Raw genomic sequence first — 24,209 nt, forward strand, 5'->3', positions numbered from 1 at the left:
GGGGATTCCTCCATCTCTGAAATAGTGAAGTATAAATGACTGTTGCTGTGATAACTTTTCAAATATTTCAGCTTCCTTTTAAAGTTGTGTGTTTTCTCATCCGCCTCTCTTAGATTACACAATTAAATATTAATTGTTTTTGATTAAGGCAGTAACAGAAGCACATTGCTATAGGAAATGCTGAACATTGCTCCAAGATTTCACCTCTCCGTCTGCCTGTTTCTCACAGTTTCTGTGTATTCTTTTCTTTCAAAGCACCAGACAGCACCTCAGGGGTTATATCAAAGACAATCGACATCTGTTTGCACAAGGAGGGGACCAGCTTTGGTTTCGTCATGAGAGGTAAATGTATAAATTTAAAAGTAATTGTATGAATAAATTAATATTAAAGTATGCTTTAAGGGCATAAAAATGCTGCCTGTTGCAGGTGTTGTTTATGGCATGTAATGTCTGCTTTTGTATTGTAAGTATATTTGTATTTGGTGTGTACTAGTGTGAGCTCTAAGAGTACTGTATGCTCTCATTTGGTGATAATGTGCTTCAGTGGTTGTAAAGCGCAAGTTGTATCCAAATATTCTGTTTGCATGATCACAAACAACTACAGTATACTGCTGATCACAAATAAGACAAAGCCAGAGCAAGAGAAGGATGGAGTGAGTTGAATGAGTTCACCTACATTAAACAGGCTGCTATTAACAGAGCTGTAAAGATATGATGGAGTAGTGCAGTTGCATTTTTTTTTCTTTTTAATATGTTCTTTAACACCTCAAAAAATTTAATTAACTCCAGGAAAAAAATGCATTTCCATTCAATTTCCATAGGTGGGTTGAGGGTGTTATTTATCTCTCATTTTGTTGATAGGGACTCGTGTGTTTTTGATCCACTGGGCTCAAGTCAATGTGACATATTTCATTGACATTTTTGTCAGACATATACGTCCAAATATGAATCAGCACACTTTACCTGATAACTGATTTCTTGCGGGAATAAGTGCAATTTCATGGTTGGAAGTGGTTCAGTCAAGCTAATAATGACATTGCATGACTATTTTTTAAAAAATAAAACACATGAGGATTAATGGAAAAAGGATATTTACATGCTCTTAAAGAACATAGGTGGTTGAAAAATTTAACAGATTCTACTCAGAGGAATATTTTCATTCATAGATTTTAATTATTTACTATTAGATAAAGTTACAAGATTTCTGTTTATTGGTGATTAGAGGAAATTCTGGTTTCCATTCATCTCAGCCAGATTTAATTTGACCTGCTTTGTCCTGCTTCTCTTACAGGTGGTACCCATGAAGACTGGCACAAGTCACGCCCCTTAGTTGTCACCTACGTCAGGCCAGGAGGTCCTGCAGACAGGTACAACTCAGGATTAACACTCTGAACTGCAGACACAGCCTCATATGTGCATAAATGTACAAACTCACAAATTTATATTTACACATTCATTCACAAACAGCTATACTGAAACATCTGAGCAAGATGTAGTTGCAGGGGGAAAGGGCAAAAAAATTATATCTACAGGAAAAATAAGTAAGGCTATCAGTTGCCTCTGTCAAGTATAAAGTGACAGCAGTGCAGCCTGACCAGCTGGAGTCTGGGGGATTTATCCTCTGTGACCTCAGAAGAATAAACCCCAAAGATAACGGTGTCATTCCCTGTGACCATCACTGGTATGTCAACAACTTACTCATAGCTGCAGCAGCATGAATCACCTCTATCCCTTTAATGCTGTCATGTGTCTGCCTCAGCCTTCATGTTCAAGTAATAATCCATGACATTTCATATAAATGTCAGCTTTGCAACTGTTGAACTGCTTTAATACAATGATGATTCAACCTCCTCCTGCAGATCCTGAGCAAGATTTCCTACACATTTGCATACCCTATAGCCCTCACAGGGAGCAAATGTTGTATTACAAAAAGAACAATGTTTAACATTTTAGTTTCTCATCCCTGTAAATATTCTAATTATCTTTAACACAAACAGTATTGACCACATCTTCTTTTTGGAGTGTTTGGGGAAATCTTTACTGTATTATTTTCCCTGCACAGCTTTCAAGTGGCAGATTGTGTTATCATATGGTTTCTTTTTTTTCATAAAAGTGCTTTATAACCTGGATTTGGGGACTTCAAAGTAATTCACACTGATTTTCATGCAGTGATTTCCAGTAAAAAGTCTTTTTATTATTTTTATTATTAAGCAGTACCACCTGAAGGCCCCAAAATTATAAGCATCTTGCTTTGAGCTTCAACCTTGTCCCATGCGCACAGGGATTCTTCCTGAGCTTTTGATTATACTGTACACTGTAGATGGTGGGATCTTCACAATTTTAAATTGAGGACCATTTTTCTGTCATTGCCTCCTGACCATTTTGATTTTAAGCAAAGCTCACTGTTCTAAAATGTGGTCTTATATTTTTGACTCAGCTTTTCCTGCACAGTAACTCCTGCTAAGACAGGAGGATTGTGAAAAGAAAATGTAACCATCTCCTCTGATCACTCAGCAGCTTCAGTCATCTCATGCAAGACTTTGGAGCTCTAAGATGTTATTTTTACTCTGCTAGCACCTATTTTAATGAGAAGCATGCAGCAATAAATCAGGAGAGATGCAGAGTAACTGCATGAAATTAATCACTGTATCATGTTTCAACTGATGAAGTGATTTCATGCTTCCTTGAGAACATTTCTCCAGGTCCTGTTAAAGGACTTAATGATGAAATCCAGTTTACATCAGTCTGCATTTATTCTAAATCTACCATATATTAGTTTCATTACCCATGGTCTTTGTAATCCCCTTTTAGATGTCCTTATTTCCAGTAAAAGACCACACAAAATTATTTACTTCATCCACCAGTTTAGATTTGACTGACTGGGACAAAGATTAAAGATTAAATTCTTATGTTTGAATCATTTTGCCCAGGAGGAAATCATCTTCAGAATGTGGGTCAGCCCTGCAAAAGCAATGAGATATTCATGCTGTATTATATACCATTTAAATGCCAATTGCAGAAAACTTAATCCACAGCACCACACAGTCCCAGGAGTGCTGAGGTTTTTTAGCATTACCCGATAGGAATTAAAGCACCAACTCTGAAAACGGCAGAGGTTTTTATTCAAGGCCACAAAGAAACCGTTTTCACTCATCACAAACAGATGGAGAGCCTGCAGGTCTGGAAGCAGGCTAAATGCCAGTACAGTCCTTGGGATGTTGTGTTTCAACCAGAAATTTATATTAGAGCCATCTTTAAATTGGAAATCCACACTTGTAGAGTTTAAATCCAACCAGTCTGTTAGTATTAAGCTTTGGTGGTCCACCTTTACTTCCTTTCAATATTTCTCTTTGTCATTGTCATGCTGGTTGTGTGTGTGGAGACATTGATTCACACAAACAAGACAGAAAATTTGTAAAACTGCTTAAAAATGCTTCCATGGTCTAACCCTGTTCCTGCTGTAATAAGGCTCTGTGGTCTCAGTTTAGCTTGCATCATGTTGTTAAAATGCTTCGGGGCTATCTGTGTCATGTTTTAAAATTTGTAGCTGAGATGGTGACAGCTCTGTATTCTGGCTGCATGAATAAAGCATCTGTCTGCTCTCTAATGCAGCTCTCTGCTTTAAAAATTCAAATGAGGCACATCCATGGTTGAGGAAATGGATAACTACCTGAAACACACAACTGACTGTTTCTGCCAGTAAAAGTGTTGTAAAATAGCCTAAACCAGACTGAGGTTTTCAACAGGGAAAAGTGGCTGTGAAGTCTGAAATCTTAGTGAGGTTTCCAGTGTGCCAAGTTCGAAAATCAGGGTGAAAAGTTTACTCTAAGTCTCAGATCATAAGACAGTATTGTGGTGATGAAGAAGGGGGCGTATCTAACAGAATCCATGTGTGTGGCAACAAATGGCACAGGATTTTTCTTTGACTTGACATCTGGACTATAACGCCTGCCATCTTGAATGCTCTTTTTCATCTGCTTTATGTCGATCTTGTCTTTTTTTTTTATCAGCATTTACTTTTTGTCTTCTTTGTTGTGACAGTTTTTCTGAGTAATAGCTTCTCAATTTCTGCCTGATTGAATTTTATCTAAGTTTGAAATGCATATATGAAATGGTTCAGAACAAAGACTTGTCACATATTTGATATATATTTGATCTCCATTAGTCCACTTTATACTAACTATGTTCATTTAAGCCAATTTAATAAAATAATTGCTAAAGGAAGCCAAACTTCTTCTCAATTTAATCCTCCATCCTGAGCATGGAAAAACCTCCAGCAGAGCCAGGAAAGGCAGCCATCTGCCTTGAAAGGTTAGGGCTGGAGAGGACAGGAGAGAGAAGTCAACAAGCATCATAACTAAGGCAGAGATGTCTACTGAGAAACAAACGCAACTTAATGACAACAATAATGCCACACACTTATGCAGGGAAAATGAAGTCAAAAGTTAAGGGAAGTGCTCAGTGCATCATGGGATGTCCTTCAGCAGTGTAAGCCTAAATCAGCATAGCTAAATAGATGGCTTAGGGCAGTGGTTCTCAAACTTTTTCTACCACATCCCCCTTTGGAGGAATAAATATTCCCAGCCCCCCTGCAATGGACTGTTTGATCACTTCATTGTTAATGCTAATGCAAGCATACAGACAGAGTGCAAGTTACCAAACCAGTTCCAGTTCCAGTTCAGAAACTCAGGCCAAAGGGGGCCTCCTCTGCTCTTCAAGTCTGCTTTGACACAACAGACTGGGAAATGTTTAAGCAGGCAGCCACTTATAACAGCCATACAGACATTAAGGAGTACACAGACACTGTGACCTCCTACATCACCAAGTGCATGGATGATGTGACCTACACAAAGAGCATCATCACACGGGCTAACTGGAAATCATGGCTGACAGGGGACATCTACAGGCTGCTGAGGGCCAGAGACAATTCCTTCAGAGCTGGGGATGAATCTGGCCTGAGAACAGTGGAAGCCAACCTGTCCCGGGGCATCAGGAAAGCAAAACAGTAGTACAACATAACCTCTCACTTCAAAGGCAGCAGAGCCGCACAGAGCCTATGGCAGGACATCCAGGCCATCACAGACTACAAGCCCACGCCACAGAGCTGCGAGAACAATACCTCTCTGCTCAACAACCTGAACAGCTTCTTTGCACACTTTGAAGCACAAAACAACACACGCCCACAGAAAACCCCACCCCCTCTGCACGACCAGACTCTATGCCTGTCTACCACCAGCGTGAAGAGGACGCTCTCCACCCGGAACACCCGGAAGGCAGCAGGTCCAGACAACATCCCTGGCTGTGTGCTGAAAGACTGCACAGAGGAGCTTAAGGAGGTCTTCACGGACGTCTTTAACACTTCTCTGAGTCAAGCTGTTGTTCCATCATGTTTTAAAGCCACCACCATCATACCTGTGTTGAAGAAATCATTCCCATCCTGCACACTTAGTCCTCACCCACCCGAACAAGAAAGACTCATTTGTGAGAATGTTGTTCATAGACTTCATTTCCTTCATTTCGGCACCATAATACCACAACCAAACTGGACAAACTGGGTCTCAGCACCTCCCTCTGCAACTGGCTGCTGGACTTCCTCAGTCAGAGATCACAAGCAGTACGTGTCGGCAACAACACCTCGAGAAGCATCACACTGAGCACAGGGGCTCCCCAAGGCTGTGTGCTCAGACCCTGTGCTCAGTGTGATCTCAGCGGCATCTCTACTTCCTGCGCAAGCTCAAGCGGGCAAGTGCTCCACCACCCATTATGACCACATCCTACAGAGGACCCATTGAGAGCATCCCTTCACTGTGCATCACTGTGTGGGGTGGGAGCTGCACTGACTACAACAATAGAGCTCTGCAGCGCATAGTGAACACAGCTGGAAGGATCATTGGCGCACCACTCCCATCCCTGAAGGCCATATACACCACCCGCCTCACCAATGAGCGATGCAAACCACCCTGCACACAACCTGTTCAGCCTCCTGCCTTGTGGTAGGAGGTATAGGAGTCTCCATTCCCGTACCACCAGACTCACCAACAGCATTATCCACCAGGCGGTTGAGATGCTGGACTCTCTTCCCTGTCTACCCTCAGCTCCCCAGAAGAAAACTGCTATTGTTGTTACAGTTAGCCTTAGGATCGGTATATGCCTTAAATCTTTGCACTTTATTTATTATCACTCAGTGTTATGTCAGATATCTGTTGTGTCTGTACACTTTTTATTTTTATTTTTAATGGTTACTTCAGTGTTGAAATGTCCTGGCTTGTCTTCACCGTGGGACAATGGGAAATGTAATTTTGATTTTTTTGTATGTCTTGTACATGTGAAGAAATTGACAATAAAGCTGACTTTGACTTATAACTATGTAACTTACTATACTAATAACATTACAGACGTGAGGGAAATGTAATAAGAAACACTTTTACTGTTAAACCAAGAAAAAGATATCTGCCCTCTTTCATCCCAGTTAATTCTTTCTCCATAGCTCTCTCATTCTTTTCTCCCTTCAATGCATTCAGTAAACCCTGCTCTCTTTCTGCAGTTCTTATTCTTCTTTATATTTTTGGGCAGTTGGCAAAACTGAATTGGTGCAATACTGCTACCAAGTGGTCTGGGGTGTGGACCACAATGATTCCAAGAGCCCAAGTTGTCAAAACATTAGTTTGTCTGCTACATTTTTCCAATCCCATTCACTTCTTCCACTTATGGTGGAAGGTCAGAGAGAGGCCTGCATCATATGCTATTCCTCCTCAATGGGATATCACCTCCAAAGTACTTAGGATTGATAAGTTTGACTTTCCCTTTTCTTTTAAGGTAAACAGCCATGTAATCTTGATTATGATCAATAACATACATTTATCAATAAAATTCCCTTTTACAATAAAGCATACTCATTTATGGAAATGGTTAAGGCGCCCTGCAGAACCCTGATGAAGTGGAGGAAAGTTGCGTGTTATTTAAAGAACACAGACTATGGGCTGATTGGCTGAGAAAAACTGAACAGAGGTTGTTAGACAGGATCAGTAACATGGAAAATAAAGATGGAATTATTCTGACAGCGTGGGAAAGCAGAAGAGATGAAGTGAAGAGACACTTAGTGATGGGTGGTGATATTCACTGTAGAGGAGGAGAGAAAGAAGGACAGAATAAATTTCTTTAAGCTTTAATAACATTTAATATTTTAAACAGTTTTTAGTGGAAATGGTTGCCTTCCTTTTTAAATTTGTGGTTATTTATAAACTGAATAATTTAGACACTTGCATATTTAGTTACATTTTGTAAGTAAAGAGCAACGTGCTGGTACTGTGGATGCTGTAGAATTGTGTAAAATGTACAGCTGTCATTTACCAAGAAGTAACCAGAGTCTAAAGTTTATAAATGGCTTCACCCAACTTTGTCTTTTAGGTGTTTGGTCTCAAAATTCACTTATGTCATCGCCCGTAGTGTTTGGTAAATGATAGTAAATGACGATGGCAGGTAAATGTTTCTCGTAATCAAATTCAGCACAAACTGCTTTATTTTTTGAAGATGATGCTTTGTGACTTGTAAAAATTATCATCATTATCATCACCGACTCCTTGATTTTTTTTTCTTTTACTGAAACTCTATGTTTCAGTTCTGATGGTCCGAAACTTAAAATACTATTACATGTCATGCTTCAGATGTCTTATTTACAAAAGATGCTGTTGAATAACAGCATATTTGGGAATGACAGACCAGTGGAATCTTTACTAGCAAGGCGTTCACATCAGCACAGAAACAGAAACAAAGAGCTGTGAACCTCAAACTGTAAACTGAGAATACAATTATTCTGCAGAAGCATTTAAGTTATTATCTTTTTAGCAAGGTCATTTTCAGCTTTCCCATGAGTAAATATGAGTCGTGTATCTACTGACAACATGCACCAGAGACGCAGCTATGATGTAAGATTCACAGAAATATGATTCATAAAATATGTTTGCAAAGGTGTTAACAAGAAAACAATTATAATTATGAAACTATGATGTTTATTTCTCGCATTTAGCATTTTTTTGTACTTCAAATCACAAAAACAGGGCTTTTTTCTTTTTCCAGTACAACCATGTTTTTGCTAATATAGGGGTGCATGGCATTTTTCTCAAAAGAAAAGCTATGAGCACTCCTCTCTTTATTTCCAGTTACCAGTAAATAGCCCACTAAATGTTTGGCACACCAGTGTGACCAGGGAAAAGTGCCACTCCATGGATTTTTGGTTGCAGTCTGTAGCCTTGATGGGAAAAAAAGAAACTGATGAGTTAATATACTTCTTGGTTAAAATAAGAAAATGAATCAGGATTTATAGAATTTATTCAAATTCTTATCTCCTGTACTTTCTGTATTTTAGCAGCTGATTTTTCTCTTTGCGCTTTTTTTTTTTTTTTTTTTTTTTTCTTCCAGAGAGGGCACACTGCGTCCTGGAGATCGTCTTCTAAGTGTGGATGGTGTGCCGCTGCACAATGCCAACCACAGTGATGCTCTCAGTGTGCTGGCTCAGTGTGGCCAAGAAGCACTGTTCCAGATAGAATATGACGTCACCATCATGGGTGAGACGTCACAAATGTGAACACACACACACATATAATCACATAACACCTGTCTTGGCCTTTCTACACTGGCTTCTGGGGCATTTTAGAATACATTTAAAAATTTTAGTTCTTACGTTTAGATCCCTGTCTGGTCAAGCCCCACCATACATTGCTGATCTCCTAAAAGTCACACCTCTTCTCGTAGTCTGAGGTCAGCTGGTGAAAGACTGCTAGTGGTTCTACAAACCTGTTTTAAGTCTCGAGAGGATGGGGCTTTTAAAGATGTGGCCCCCAAACTGTGGAACACTGTGCCATTGTCTTTATGCTGAATTTCAAGTTTGTTCTATTTTTCTGTGTTTTTTTATATACATATATATGTGTGTGTGTGTGTGTGTGTGTGTGTGATTGCTTTTATTCTTTGCTCTCTGTAAAGCACTTTGTTGCTTTTAACCTGTGAAGAGTGCTATATAAATGCATTTAAACTTACTCTATTTATACACCAGTCTCTGCCTTACTTATATTCAGGGTGCGAACCACAGGGGAGCTGGGGGAGCTATAGCTCCCCTTAATGAAACATGAGCTCCCCTAGAAATAGGATTTATGAAATGTTGGGGGAGCTATATAATACTGACAATAAAATGTATGCTGATTGCTCACAAATTCACTGTAGCCTAAAGTATGACTATGGATACTATAATTATTGTGACCACTGAAGCGTGGCGGCGCTCCAAGTTAAACTTCCTGTAGATCTACGTTAAATACAAAATAAAAGAAGTAAATGCGTAAAAGGTAAGGTAAGACCTGCTTTAACTATTTACAATATGGGAAACTATCATTGCTCATTATATTGTGTATGGCAAGCATCGCTGTGTACGTGTGTGATATGTGGGGAATATTAACTATGTAAGTTGATCTTCGCAAAAAGAGTGGTAAAATTTTTTTTTGCAAGGGACATTTGCACCTGTTATGTCTTATTGTTGCATAAGAGTTGTTAACCATTATGTATTGGTACGCCTATGTTCTGTGGGGCAAGCTGTAATATCAGCTGGCATCATGTTCTTACTTGCCGAAAAAAGATAGGAAATGCAAAAAAGCGGCTCCCCCTAAGCCCACGGTATGGTTCGCACTCTGCTTATATTGTAAAGCTAATAAAATAATCTGTTGTGTTATAACAGTAAAGATCATAATTATGAAAAATAAAATCCCTTTTTACCCCCTAATCAGACACGGTGACGAATGCCTCTGGTCCGCTATTGGTGGAGATTGCCAAGTCACCTGGAGCAATGCTGGGCATCACGCTGACATCAGCCAATCATCGAAACAAACAGGTTATAGTCCTCGACCGGGTTAAACCTGGCAGTGTGGTGGACAGGTAAAAACACACCCTCTCACACTCAGTCTATAAATGCAAATGCAGCTTGCCATGAAAATATTGCCTCAGATTCCTGTACATTGCTATGTAGCCAACACTACATGGACCGCTCTTTATCCTGGTTATCAGTGCATTCATTTCCAAATTTAACTCAGAAACTTTGGTTAATTCTGTTGTAGATTTGCAGCTGTGTTTGGGATCACTGTCCTTTTACATGATGTTTCAGCCAAGGTAGCTCTCAGACAGATGGCATCATGTTAGGTAGGTACACACATAAAGATTTCTTTAATCTGATGAGATTTTTTTTATCTGTTAGAGACGTCACATGTGAAGATAAAAAATTAGGCATTTAACAGTGTTGATTATACTGTGTGTGGTGTGCTCTGATAATCTCATCACAGAACAACACACTCATAACGATACTGTCCCACAACTGATCTAGAATCTAGTCCTCCGAGCCAGAAATCTCACGTGACCACACGTGATCTAACAAAAACTAAGAAGAAGAAACATAGCAACAACCAGAAAAACAAAGAAGAAGAACCATGACAACAACAGGAAAACACAACACCCAGCATGGAAGAGGACATACAAGACGAGGGAATGATGGTGGTCTTGATCCAGAACTGGGGAAAAAAAAAAAAAAACAGTCTGGAGACAGCATGAACACAGACTTTATATCCTTCCTTGTTCCCCAGTCAGCTCGCTCGCTGATTGGCTACATTCTGTTCCACATCACAATCCACACAGTCACAACTCGGAGCCAATTCTCGGGACAAATTTGCTCATAACACACCTCAGACCAAATGATAAGTTTATAGGAAAATCTTATAAGACTTAAAAAATCGGGCGTTTGCCGTCCATGGTCGGGATGGGGCAAAATCGGGACAAAAACAGCCCGATAATCTTTATGTGTGTACCTAGCTTTAGACTCTAGAATCCTTTACAGGGGAGTTCATGGTCCTCTAATGACTACAAGGTGTCTAGGTGCTGTGACTGCAAAAATATGCACAAATCATGATGTTCTTTTTAGAGAGAACAAACTTTCTGTCATAACCCTTCCAAACAAGACATACTTTATCAGTCTGTTGTTAATTGTACTGTTATTCACTTTAGCATTTAACATGCTAACGGCAGCCTGCTGAGTCTGGGATGTAGCTTCTGACTTTTTGCAGTCTTTTTTGAGCTGAACTTCTGAGAAGATTGGCAGCTGTCCTGAATGTTTCTGCTTGTGAATAATCTTTCTAACTGTAAGATGGTAGCCTCCATGTTGTGGATAATGGTCTAATAACTCCTCCCAAAGTAACCTAAAAACGTTTGCTTTTACAAAAGTGCTCACACTGATAATAATTAGTTAATCAAGTGCACAGATCAGCAGCACTTGACTGCTACCTACCTCTTTAATGTGGAAGAAGAGGTTAGAATTTTATACACTATTTGTTCCTTTTTTTGTTTTATTATTAAATGTTTTCACATAACATGTTTTGCATTACAATTTATCTAAGGTTGTATTTACCTAGCTTTTCCAGATGTTTTGTTGTTATGTTACATAAAACCTAAGAATTGAAAGGGTGTGTGTTTTCCTTTTCACATGGTTGTAATACAGTGAGTCAGAATGTCATTTGAAATGGAGCTAGTCCACAGATGATGCAGATATGGCTTTTGTGAACAAATGTGAATGCAGGAAATGTTTTTCTCATCCACCCACCTCTGAAGCCAGCCATGCAGGATTACAGATATGCAAGGGTTGCATTCATATATTTTATATCCTCTCTATTTAAGAAATGCTTACACACACATACACATACAGAAGCTGACATATCCTCTGTCCAGCTGTATAACTAACAAACAGAATGAGACAGGATATTGCCCCGAGAAGAGCTCAGTCTGGCTCTAAAATATACATGAAGCACTTAAACTTGGTGCTGTTGAAACAAGTACTGGAATAACCTCAGTCGACTAAACAAGCTGTCTGTGAAGATCTACAGTTTTCCAGTACTCATTCACATATGCTGTTGTGTGAATGAAAAATTCATTTTTAAAATGTGATCCCCATTTTGACAACAGAGATAAGTTTTTACCAAAATAACCAAAAGGGGTTTTTCTTCCGCAACAGTGTGTAATTCTTCTCCTTCATATTTTTTTGTCTTTTGTTTCTTGTGATGCAGATGTGGAGCGATGCATGCTGGGGATCATCTGCTGTCTATAGATGGAACATCAACAGAGCACTGCACAGTCCTGGAGGCGACGCAGCTTTTAGCAAGCACAACTGAACTGGTCAAGTTAGAAATACTGCCTTCACAGCAAACAAGGTTAACTGGAAAACAGCATGATACAGGTGAGTGCAAACGCTGTGTAAAATCCACCAAGTTTAATGATCAATAAGAGACCTGTGATTGAAAATAAAATGTGGTTGTATATTTTTCTGTTTAAGCGTCTCTTACATTGAGTAAATACCTCTTTGCTTAAAATTAATGGAATAGTAGTAGTAAGAGAGTTATGCAAATGGAACTTTGTTGATGATGAACAAATCCATTTATTAATGACATTTTAAAACCTAAACCTTTAAACGAAGCACTGTACAAAGAATTTTTTAATCTTCACAGTTTAAGCACAGTACACTTTACACTGCTGTAAAAACAACAGAATGATGCTTCTCAGAGATGGAGGAATAACAGCCCTCAACACAACACTGGTTCATGTGTGTCCATCCCAAATGCTTAATAGCTGAGACACATGATGACGGCCATCCTAAGCCAGTACCACCCACTAATGCGTTAATGCAAAAAAACACATTAACTTACCCAGCCTTAAGATTTGTTTTCCCTCCAATATTTATCCAACCTCTGACTTATTTTTATTTATTATTAAAACATGCCCTGTGTATTAAACCATGATGCCTCATGTGAAAGCATGTTTAGAACAAAGAAAAACCTAATTAATCTTGTACTGAAGGTAAGACCTGTGTATCAGTTCAATCAATATATGTTTTTACATGTTATACATCTAATGACCATGTTATCAGCAAGTAAACGTGCTTTTTGTGTTAAGCTCCTGATCACTACATCTTTGCCATTTATGTCGCATAAACAAAGTAAACATGCCAACAAAGATTTATTTTGGATTTGGTAACTAATTAAGTTGCTGCACGTGCAAATAAAGCAGATCACAATGAAACACAATCTCCTTCATTCTGGCATCTTTAACCCTTTTTTCCTCTATAATACATCACAACACAGTTTCATCCCCGATGGCGACTTTGTGCCTAATTACTTAAAAGAGCATCTCTTCACCCACGGCCAACTGATGACTTCATCTGTCACAGATTTAGCACCTTCGGATTTACAGGGAAAACGCTGATTCCAAGAACTGGTTTATTATCTGAGGTTAATACTCACAGCTCAGGGGCTCAAGTGAGACTAGTGTGCACATCTATAAATGAGGCATGTACACGAGTAGAGAAACACATGATCACACGTAGAATCTGCAGTAAAGCCTGCAGTACTTGTGAAGCTTAAAGCATGTGAATGTACTTAGTGTTTCCCTCTAAGTCATGAAAATGTGTACAAGCTCATCTTGCTCTTTTTTATCCTGTTTGGAAAAAAAATGTCTACACTGCATTCTTGCTGGCCCAATTAGACACATCACAGCATGAGTAAAATAACGCTACAACAGAAGACTGAAAGGAGACAAATTGCCCCTTTTTCACAAGCTGCCGGGATGTATTTCATTTTAATGAAATGTCTGTGTCATGTTTCAATCAAAATACCACAAAGGGACATTATAGCAGCTCTCTGCTCATCCCTGACTTCACAGCTCTGTTCATTATAGCTTGTTCTAGAGGGTGGATGGAGCTGCTCAACTCTGATGCCCCTTTTTGTTTTGGAGCATGAGCCTTATTTGAAATTGGTGGTAAGATTGTGTACAACAAATTAAATACAAATGACATTTAATAATCCTTGCAGCATGTTAATAGCATATGATGGGCAGACATTGTCTAACCTGAGAGCTCATACTACCACACACCAAAGGGGAACATAAAACTGAAAAAAAAATTACAGTGTTTCAAGCTTAAAAGTTGAACCTTGTATGATTCTAAAGTTGTTTCTGGATCTGTAAAAACATGTTTTTATAATGATGTAATAATAATTATGGTTATTGAATACAGACTAATTTAAAAAAGACATTATTACTTCATTATATAGAGCTAATCTCTGATGTGTGTAATCATGACCATGTTTCACTTGCACTTGTCCTTGCTAGTATGTTGCAGAACATTCATGCCAAAATGTCCGTCTTATCGTTATTGTCTTTGTGTTATTCATTTTTATATTGGGTTAAGAATATATTTTTAATGGCGTGCTGCTCGGCGGCTGCTGCCTCAGTCTGCCTGATCCTGTTTATGTTTATATGTTGTTGTCTACCCTTGGATGGGTTTGTACTGGGAAAATAATTTTTGTTGCACCTGTTTTGCACATGTATTGCAATGACAATAAAGTTTTATTCATTCATTCATTCTGCATTGTGCAGTCCTGCTGTTACAGTGAGTTTGCTGTTCATAGCGAAGCACAAAAGCAAGAAAACGTTTTGAATTCACTTTCCTTATAGCAAGTGCAGTTTGAAGTTGGGAGATGTACTGTATATGGGAACATTTTTGGGAGTATGTAGCTCAGGTGAAAGAGCAGAAGGTCAGTGGCTCAAGTCCTGGCTTCCCCAGACTATGTGCCAAAGTGTCCTTGGGTAAGACATGTTGCTTCCCCATGTGTCTTTTGGGGTTTGCATTAGTGACAGTGAAAATAATAGCAGTACTGTATTAGTGTGTGTGAATGGGTGAAGATGACATGTAGTGTCAAAGTGTTTTGAGTCCTTGAAAGCGCTGTAGAATTAGAGTCCATTTACCATTTACATAGAAATCCACTGCAATTTTCAGAAGCTACCAAACACAAAGTATCATTTTTGAGTTGGTAGGCAATTCAGATATTCAAATACATGCTCACAAGCAGAAAGAAGGTGATTTTCTTTTACTAATTTATTTATTGAATTAGTCATTTATTTATGATCAAAAATTATTTTAGCTGCACAGAACATTGGGCAATAAGTTAACTTTAGTTTTGGATGATGGGTAACTGAGTTATCCACAAAAGTGATGGTTAATATAAAGTCAAGATAGCATTTAATTAACCCTTTAATGGCTGATGTATCGTATTTCATTAATTACTGTTTCTGAGACCTATTGCATCACTTTATACTAAAAACTTTGCTATAAACCCTGTTGTATACAGTCTATATAATGATGAATACCTTTTTCACCACAATAATTTCCACATATCATATGGTAATAACCAATACATATGCAAATTATTCTAAAAAGTATTGTTCAAAAAAGTAGAATTTTCTGCCCATTATTTCTTGGGTCGGGCATTAACGCTTTAAAGTTAATGCACCTCTCTCATAGCTGTCACAAACGGCCTACATCCTCCTTCCTCCTCTCAGCTGTCTTTTTCCTAATCCCTTTGTCTTCCTTTCTTCTAGTTAAAAAAACAAACAAACAAAAAACACTTTTTCTCCTCCTCTACTGTGCTTAAAAAAGCAAAAAGCTGTGATTTGACACAGGTCCTTGAAGTTACACGTAGAAAATCATATACACTGGAAAAAGCTGTCCTCCATCTCATCTGAAATCTCTCATTTATGTCCAAGAAGCAAAATTCATTATTTGTTCATCTTGTAATTGCAGTTGTGTGGCCATCTTCTTAGTTTGTGTGTGTGTGTTGAGATATGAATACAGCTCATAAGGAAACTGATGTCCTTCCAGCAGACCTTGTAGGCAGCTTGATGCTGCTTTGTAAGTAGGCTCTTTGAAAAAAGGTTTTGCAGTTGTGTGTGTCTGACATCTCTGTGACTGTGTTACTGCTGCATAGATGAGATTTTTTGAGTCGAGACATTAAGTGTGAGTGTGTGTGCACTTGATCTTCTTCTCCCTCTATGTATTCATTAAGTATCTTGTTTCATGCATGCATCATGTTTAAGTCTTTGCAAAGCAATTTTGTTTTCTTCATTCTTTTTGTGTGCATCTTCAGCGTGTGTTGTGCTACAGCCATTTTCTTACAGCAGATCTGTTTCTTCAGTGTGTTTCACTGAACATCTTTATTTTGACTCAAGGAAGATTGGATGGGATAGCGTTTTCACATTTCTCAGATTTTACCCCGAGGTTGCCCAACACTTTTGCTCCCACAGACTTTCTGCCATCATAGCGGTTTAAAAAAGGTGGCTCACATGACGAGGATGGGGAAAGCTCTGCTGGATGAATGTCGCAGCACATTGTAGCTTTGGATGAGCTTCAGAGTTCAGGGAGGCGTGTGTGTGGTGAGGAATTACACATGAAGCTGTGTAGGTTGCCAGACTGTAGCCTTGATTGTTCGCTGATGCTCTCAGTAGGAGTTTTCCCACAAGAGGTTCTCCCACGACATCTAAAAAATGTAACTTTAACAGATGGCAAATCCCGTCATCGTTTGTGTGTTTTCAGGCTTGCACTTGTTGTAGATAAGTAAGAAAGAAAAGAGCAGTCAAATTGGAATTACATTTGATGAGCAAATGAATGAAAAACTCACAATCAGTTGTTTTGTAGAACATTGCATCTGATGTTCCAGTAGCTTTGTGATAAATCTGCACACCTAATCATTTATTTTTTAAGTACACCTCATCTTTTTGCTTGTTATTTTTTGCGTAATATGGTAAAGAGAAAAAATCAGTCCAGCTGTTGACGTTCATAAATACCAGCACTGTGCAAGATCCAGATCTGTTATATTGCAGCTGAGAATCTATAATTAAACATACAGTAAAGTTAGGATGTGCACAAAATGGAAAGAACAAGAGGATTTTGAACCAAATATTAACTATTCCAATCCATCAGCATTAATTGGAGAAGGTGTCCCATAAACTGCTGTAATGATCTCCAAAGGGATCTTCACTTTACTTGATTGTTATAAATATTTATCAGCAGTGGTAACATCTCTCAAGATTTTGTTCTGGTTTGAAAAGCTCAGGAAATATGGATAATTTGAACCAGATCACTGTGGAGCATGGTACAAAATAAATAAATAAATAAAAAGACAATTTTCTTGTCTTTGTTACTTATCTACTTGTGTTTGCTTTCATTTCACAATGTTTCATTGAAAGCATTTTACATCAACACAAAATTATTGCCAAAGTGAAGTGAAATATGGGGGGGGGCTTCCTTCTTGCACTGTGTCTGCAGTAAGAGATACCTGATATGGTTGTGTTTCCTTTCTCAGCCCTCAGTACTGAAATGAAAGACATTAACAAATCTGAATTGTGGCTAATGAACTACACACCAGCCACTTTCAAATCCTCGCTACGGGGTTGCCTGGAATTTTAAAGCAAAAGAGCAAAAAGTCCTAACTAGAGGTATAACAAGGCATCAGATCAATCAATCGGTTGTTTTGGTCCGTGCAGAACAGGCCAACTGGTGCCAGTTCAGTACTAACCAAAACTGAAAGGGGCATATTACTAGCTAGTATGATGGAGTCAGACATTGTTTGGATAAGGAATCAGTCCACCTCTTGTGCTAGTAAACTGGAACAAAGACAGTTGTGTAATTAAATGTCATAGTTGAGCCATGACTGTAGTTTGATTTAGCTGTGTATTTAATTATTATATGCAGCAGAAGCTGGTTAGGCATTCCCATTCTGGAAAAGTCTGGAAGTTGTGAGTTCTTTGTTCTGCACTAAGACTTTGCTGCTTACGTGAGAGACTTGGTGCTTTTCTATGTTCAATTACACATTTAAGTTTCATTCAGTAACAAACTGACTTGTGTGTGTGTTCCAGTGAAGGTCCAGAAGTCAGACCATCCCCACTCCTGGGACCCTTGTGTGAACTACTGTCACCCTCCAAACTCCACTCTCTGCAACGCAAGTTCCACCCTTAACAAATCGTGGACTGCCTCCAACAACAACACCATCAACAGCCTTGACTACTGCAAGTGTAAGAACACAATCCAGCCCGTCACCAGCTGTCAGCTGGCTGAAAAGCCTCAAGCCTACAGAATATGGAATAGAATAAATTCTAATAAGTCATTTTTATTGGCCATATTTGTGTACATTTTATTCATCTTGTGTTCTCTAAAAATCTGCTGCACATTTCTTAATTTTTCCTCTGTTTAGATCTAAAACAAGGTGATTCTCTTTCCTTTTTTGGATTGCTGTGTGGGAGAAATCAACATCATCTTTTTTTTTCTCTATTTGCAGCTCTTGTATCTGCAAGTTTCTCTCCTGGCTCAACAACCACGTCAGGCCCCAGTAGTCAGAGCTCCAGCACGCTGCCCAGGTCAGCTGTTCCCATGAGTCCTCGAAACTCACTGCTGAAACGACGGCAGAGGAAGAAAGAGCACAAGAGTTCCTGTAAGATCTAGATTGTGAAAATTATCTAGTTTCTCTCACGGGATGCTAATCAGTTAGTATGTTTGTTTTTTTAATGTTCAGTGTCCCTGGCTTCAAGTTCGGTGGGTCCAGGTGGTCAGGTGGTTCATGTAGAAACCAGTGAGGTCATCTTAACTGGTGATCCACTCAACGGCTTTGGTGTCCAGCTGCAAGGAGGAATATTTGCCACAGAAACCCTGTCTGCACCGCCTCTGATCCGATTCATAGAACCTGACAGCTCAGCAGAGAGGTGAGTATTTACTGTCACATTTTCACTGTGATAAGATTCATTTGTTCACTTTAAACTTTGAATTCTTATTAAAATAAGTTTTATGTACTTTTGTATTTAAAGTTAAATGCATCAGGTTATTTTGCATTTTGCATGTTGACATATGGCAAGGTTTTAGTTTATGCAACTGTAGGAAATGAAGTGTGAAAGTATAGATTTTAAAAATGGAAGCTAGTGAAAGTAAACCAGGTATTGTGACGAGACTAATGATTCTCTCATGGTATTTAATTTAAGATTAAAGTGTAAGTAAGTAGCAGCCAATAGCAAGAATACCACAGAGAAACTAGTGGAGGACAAAAAATGTTATCACAAGCATCACAGTTCAGAAAAGCATTCTGATGCATCAAATCAGATTATTAGAATTATCTAAATTCTCCCAGTTATTAGATTCTGATGGTCATGTAAATGGGTTAATTGACTGCAGGATATTAGATGTTTTTCTAGCTTAGACAAATCAAACAAACTTGATATAACTTATGTTGCACCTATAATGAACTAAAAGTCCATATCACATGAAACAGTATCAGAATCATTTGCCATATAGTGTTAACGAGGACAGCACTCGTTATTTCTAGAAAGTAGAGGTCCCCGATCCCCTGCCCCCCTTTTGCTTCTGCTTATGGTTTTAGCTGCTGAAAATCCTCTCAGCTGCAGTTTAGCAACATGTAAAGTGTTAATTGAAAGAGTTGTAACAGAATGATTGCACATAAGTGATGCATTCAGTGTTGTTCTGCAGTTTTGTTAATGCCTCTTGGTGTTTGTGTGGGCAGTTTTACTTACTGTGGCTTTCATGCATGTATTTGGATGTTTGTGTTTGTGTGGGTGGGTGTGTGTGAGACTAATGCTTTGGGGTATTAACAGCTTTGTTTGGCTCTGTGTTATATGTGAGGTTTGACCATGTGCTTAAGTTAAGAAGAGTCATCCAAATATTGATGTAAAAGTGCTGTATGTCTGCGTGTTAGCTTCTCTGGTCACTCTGTCTGTCGTGCCTGCGTCATGACTGTGTATATGTGTGTTTCCATTATATTAACAGCTTTTCTGAGAACTGGGTGTGTTTCTGTACCCTGAGGCCACACTCTTCTCCATTTGCACCCACGCTAACAACATTAATTAGTTAGTTTCCCCTCACCAATGCCAGAGGAATGAATAAATACCTTTCTTTCCACTCAGCAGTGTGAATCTAAATAACCCCTGTCCCACCATCCTGAAATTGACTTAGCTACAACTTAGAGCCTTAAAACATCGCCTGTGGCCAGTAAAGGTTTTTTTTTCTATAAGTTGATTAGCATCATTTAAATATACTGTAATAGTACTCAGAAACACCTACTATTAGCAGAGCAATAATTATATAAAATATCCTTTTTTATTTTGATGTCTGTGAAATCTATGACTGAATAAAAACTTACATGATCATTGATGTTGAATATCAACATAAAACACAGGAGATGCTGCATACCTATAATACACTAAGGGGCTGAGTTATGACGAGGGCAAAACTGCTGCGCTATTTAACATTTGCTGCGCAGTTTTGCTCTGGTTATGTTTCTACGATTAGCGCCTGATCTATTAAGACTGCTCCTGTTATCATTTGCGGAGCAAACAGCAGTATTTAAATGAGGATTTAGCGGCGCTGTTTGCTCTGTCATGTAAGGTTCTGGAGAGCAAGGAAACCGCAAACGCAAAATTAACTTTTATCCGATAGAAGTTGAGACAAATAAAGGAGACAAATAAAAATATTGCGGAAGTCGAGGAAAAAAATCTAAATGTCGCCAGAAATGCTGCAATATAGTTTCATATTCAAGTTCAATTTATTTATAAGGCACACTAACAACAACCTTTAGGAACCAAGGTATTGTACATATAAAAACATGCAAGGGACAAATAAGAAATAATAAAGGTTTAAAAGCTATAAAGAAATAATAATAATAATAATAATAATAATAATAATAATAATAATAATAATAATAATAATAATAATAATAATAATAAAAGACAGGCATGATAAAGTCTTTAAACTTATCCAGCAATTCTAATATTGCAACGCTGGATCGTCTCCACAATCCTCTTCTCTGGCATTAAATATATTAATATAATAGAAAAAAATGCATTATCTTAGTCGCCTTTCATGGTGTCTGTGCCTCCTCCTTAAAATTATTACTGCAGCCATTGCGCGTATACTGTTGTGCCAATTAGCACCTGCTTTTCAGAAACGCTATTTTTAGAGCAAACATAAACACCGCAAACTATTTGCGGGCTACATGAATCCCACTGCTGCGCAAACCAGATTTATTTGCATAGTCTCCTCCCACTAATGTGCACTTTCTGGCCGGAACGCCCATAATGCATATGCAGTAGCTTCAGAAACGCAAAGTGGAGAGCGGCGCAGTTTTGCCAGGATAACTGACGCAGTTCCATGTTTGCGGCTTTGATAGATAAGCTTGGGCCGATTTTAGCGGAGCAAAGCCGTCTGCACCTGTTTTAGTACACGCAAAGCGTTAATAGATCAGGGCCTAAGTGTATTTTCTCTTTTCTTGAGCAAATGATCTTTTCTAAATGAACAAGTTAAAATTGCACCAAGCTGTTAATGCCTTTAAACACAACATTTCAAAATGTTTTTCCTGCTCTGTAGGTAGATTAACAGCAGTGATCAGATCAAGCAACCATTTTTATCACAGAAGTTATCTAAAGCATAAATAAATGCCTATATAACTTCATGTAACACCAAGAGATGGTACTGTATTGATGTACCTTGTGTTAAAAATATAAATAAATGCAATATTTAAAAGACTGATGATATGCAAAATGAAATTAAAAGGCAGACTATCTTTGTAACCTTTCTCCTGCTTCATTGTAGGAGAAGGGCTCAGATCTGTAGGTAGTGAGATTTACGACCATCTGATCCTGATATTTATATGGCAGTGATTTGCAGCACATGTCATATCAAGGCACTTCTGAAGGTAATAAAATTTAACCCAGTTCACTGGGATCGATTTATGATCCAGTTAAATTAAAATCCATTACGATCCACATTGAATGGTTTATTAAAATTATGTTTATATTAAGCAAATTCATAAAATGCTGCCTCGCCAAGCAAGCCAGTGGATCCGTTCAGATCTTGTCTTTGATCCAGTCCTTTGTCCTGAGCATGAACAGTCTGGAAAATGACATTTTGAAGCAAAATCCCTGTTATAAGATGAGACCTATAGAAAAACCAGAAGCAGGAAGGACTTCAGGATGCTAGAGCAGCAATCACCTTATCCTGCCCAAACTTTTGTTTTAACTCTACATTTGCCAGACTTGCACCACCAAAACCCAGTAATTCAAAAAGAGTATTGACCAAGCCAGCCTTTTATGAAGTGCACACATCCATGTTACAAGTTAGCCCATAAGAGCCCAACATATTTGTCACATAAATTTTCTGAGACATTTCGCTTCAATTTATGGTGTAAACTTTGCTCAAAATCCTGTTGAACACAATGTGATACTTATCTTCTGTCCCCTAATAGATACCCAGAAGCAGAAAACCATATTATAATATTTTTAAACTATCACATGGTAATAAATGGTAGATATCCCCCCAAAAAATGTAAATTTTGTTGTTACATTTTGTAAAATGTCAAATTAAGACGTCATATTTAAAAATTTGGACTTTTCTTACCATTTTTTCATGGGTCGGGCCTTAACGGGTTAAATTAATTATTGTTCTAACTACTAAAACTCTGCAGATTGAGGTAGGATTATGGGGGTCCGTGTTCATTCAGACAGTTGGTATTTAATTTAAAACAAAAAAATGAAAAAAAAAAAATCACTCTTACTATTTTTTTTTCCTAATGCAAAACAATAATTCAAATAATGAACCGTTTTCAGTAGAAGTCTTTTTCTTTCTTTCTTTCTTTCTTTCTTTTTTTCTTTCTTTCTTTCTTGCTTTCTTTCTTTTTTCCTTCCTTCCTTCCTTCCTTACTTCTGGAGGTTTTTCACTTAACACTGACCAATGAATCATTCAAGTATATGAAAGGCTTCTAATTCAAGAGATGAACCAGTGTTGTTGACACATAGACAACCCAGTAAAAAAAAACAAATAATATATATATATATATATATTATAACACATATAACACAGTTAGAGATACAGAAAACAGAATATTACAGCAACTAGGTGATTTCTAAAGAGCTATATCTAAAAATCTGTCATATTTCAACATGGTGTGCAATGCGACCTTTCAGATACAAAGAAACTGGACAAGTGGAGAACAAAAAAAAATGTAAAAGCTATCTACATCGGATGAACAAGATCTGAAAGTGATGTTCTTATGAACTAGGAACAAATCTAGCCAAACCCCTACATAGGACCTGAGAGATGCATCTGGGCAGTGTGTGTTGGAGAATAATGGTGGTCAGATCAAATGTTAAGTCTTAAGCTCATTAATTGTTTTTGCCCTTTAAACTGTATTTCCATTGATGTTTTCACACTACAGTTATCTGATTCACCTATCTCCTGTTGTTTTGGCAGTGCATTAAAAAAAATGAGGGATGGCTCGAGACTTGCACAAAACTGTACTTTAATCACATTCATCTTTTTCTGGCCGTGGGCCTGGTGATGTTCGATTTTCTGTCAGCAAATCCGTCTGCTTGTCACCGCAGTAGTCATTTGTGTTGTAAATTTGTGTTAATATGACAATGGAGAGAGTAGAGTGTGACTTCCTTTCACTGTTGGATGGTAATGTATTTAACTTTTTTTTCTACAAATATGTTTTTTCATGACTATGGTAGCTAGCACTACTTCTTCCCAAACTTTCAGTACAGGAACTTTACCAGCTTCCAAAGTCATGAAGTCTGTCATGGCAGTAAGAGCTGCAAAAACTGTTTGCACAACAAGGAGCTAATACAGAGCGTCTTAAATAAAAAAATCCACAATTCTGTATTTAGCAGACATGCAATCAAAGTCCATGCAAATGCATGCAGAGTTAGAGACCGAAGAGTTGACACAAGAAGCGCAGTCAAGAAACGGAGTGCATCAAACTCTATGTGAAAATTTTATCCTAATTTTAAAAAAGCGAGACCATGGCTTCTGAGGTGAAAACTGATAAACTGTGAAATATAGACAGATTTACCTGATGCTAATAGGCTATATCAGCATTGTGGGGACTCTTCTAGTTAGATCTTGTGAGTAGCAAGAAGTTCATTTATATGCTCAGTGGGTGTTGGGTTATATAGCTTTAAAATGGTTAAAACTATTATTTTGTACTTTGATTCCACTGGTGATTTCTGTTTTGAGTAGGCTGAGTTGGAGAATGTTTTTGAAGGAGAAATTGTTTTTGCTGTCACAAAAGCATTAAAAGTGACAGTGACTAAAAATAATATGGTAATAAAACACAGTGAGGGCGTCTGAAACTTTTCCCTCTCCGTAATCAGGAAGTGTAAACAGAACAAAATGGTCCCAGGTTGTGGGTGATTCTGACAATTAACACACCAACATACGTGAGTTTTGCTCCTCTCTTGGGAGCATTTTAACCTACTGGTGATTGTATCTAAATCTTAACAGACACAACAAACAGAAAAATACAGAT

The 24,209-nt window shown here is 38.2% G+C and overlaps 1 protein-coding gene across 1 annotated transcript in view; it reads left to right on the plus strand.

Moving 5' to 3' along the window:
- grip2b (glutamate receptor interacting protein 2b) overlaps nt 1–24,209 on the plus strand; it is a 112,538-nt gene that overhangs the window by 50,240 nt on the left and 38,089 nt on the right. The window contains exons 5-12 of the mRNA XM_041978936.1: nt 256–342; nt 1,292–1,367; nt 8,419–8,564; nt 9,771–9,918; nt 12,087–12,256; nt 17,764–17,919; nt 18,183–18,335; nt 18,417–18,603. Of these exons, the coding sequence (XP_041834870.1) occupies nt 256–342; nt 1,292–1,367; nt 8,419–8,564; nt 9,771–9,918; nt 12,087–12,256; nt 17,764–17,919; nt 18,183–18,335; nt 18,417–18,603 (1,123 nt within the window). The remainder of the gene's footprint in view (nt 1–255; nt 343–1,291; nt 1,368–8,418; nt 8,565–9,770; nt 9,919–12,086; nt 12,257–17,763; nt 17,920–18,182; nt 18,336–18,416; nt 18,604–24,209) is intronic.

Source organism: Melanotaenia boesemani, chromosome 3 (genome assembly GCF_017639745.1).
Source record: "Melanotaenia boesemani isolate fMelBoe1 chromosome 3, fMelBoe1.pri, whole genome shotgun sequence".
In the NCBI taxonomy this organism is placed as follows: domain Eukaryota; kingdom Metazoa; phylum Chordata; class Actinopteri; order Atheriniformes; family Melanotaeniidae; genus Melanotaenia; species Melanotaenia boesemani.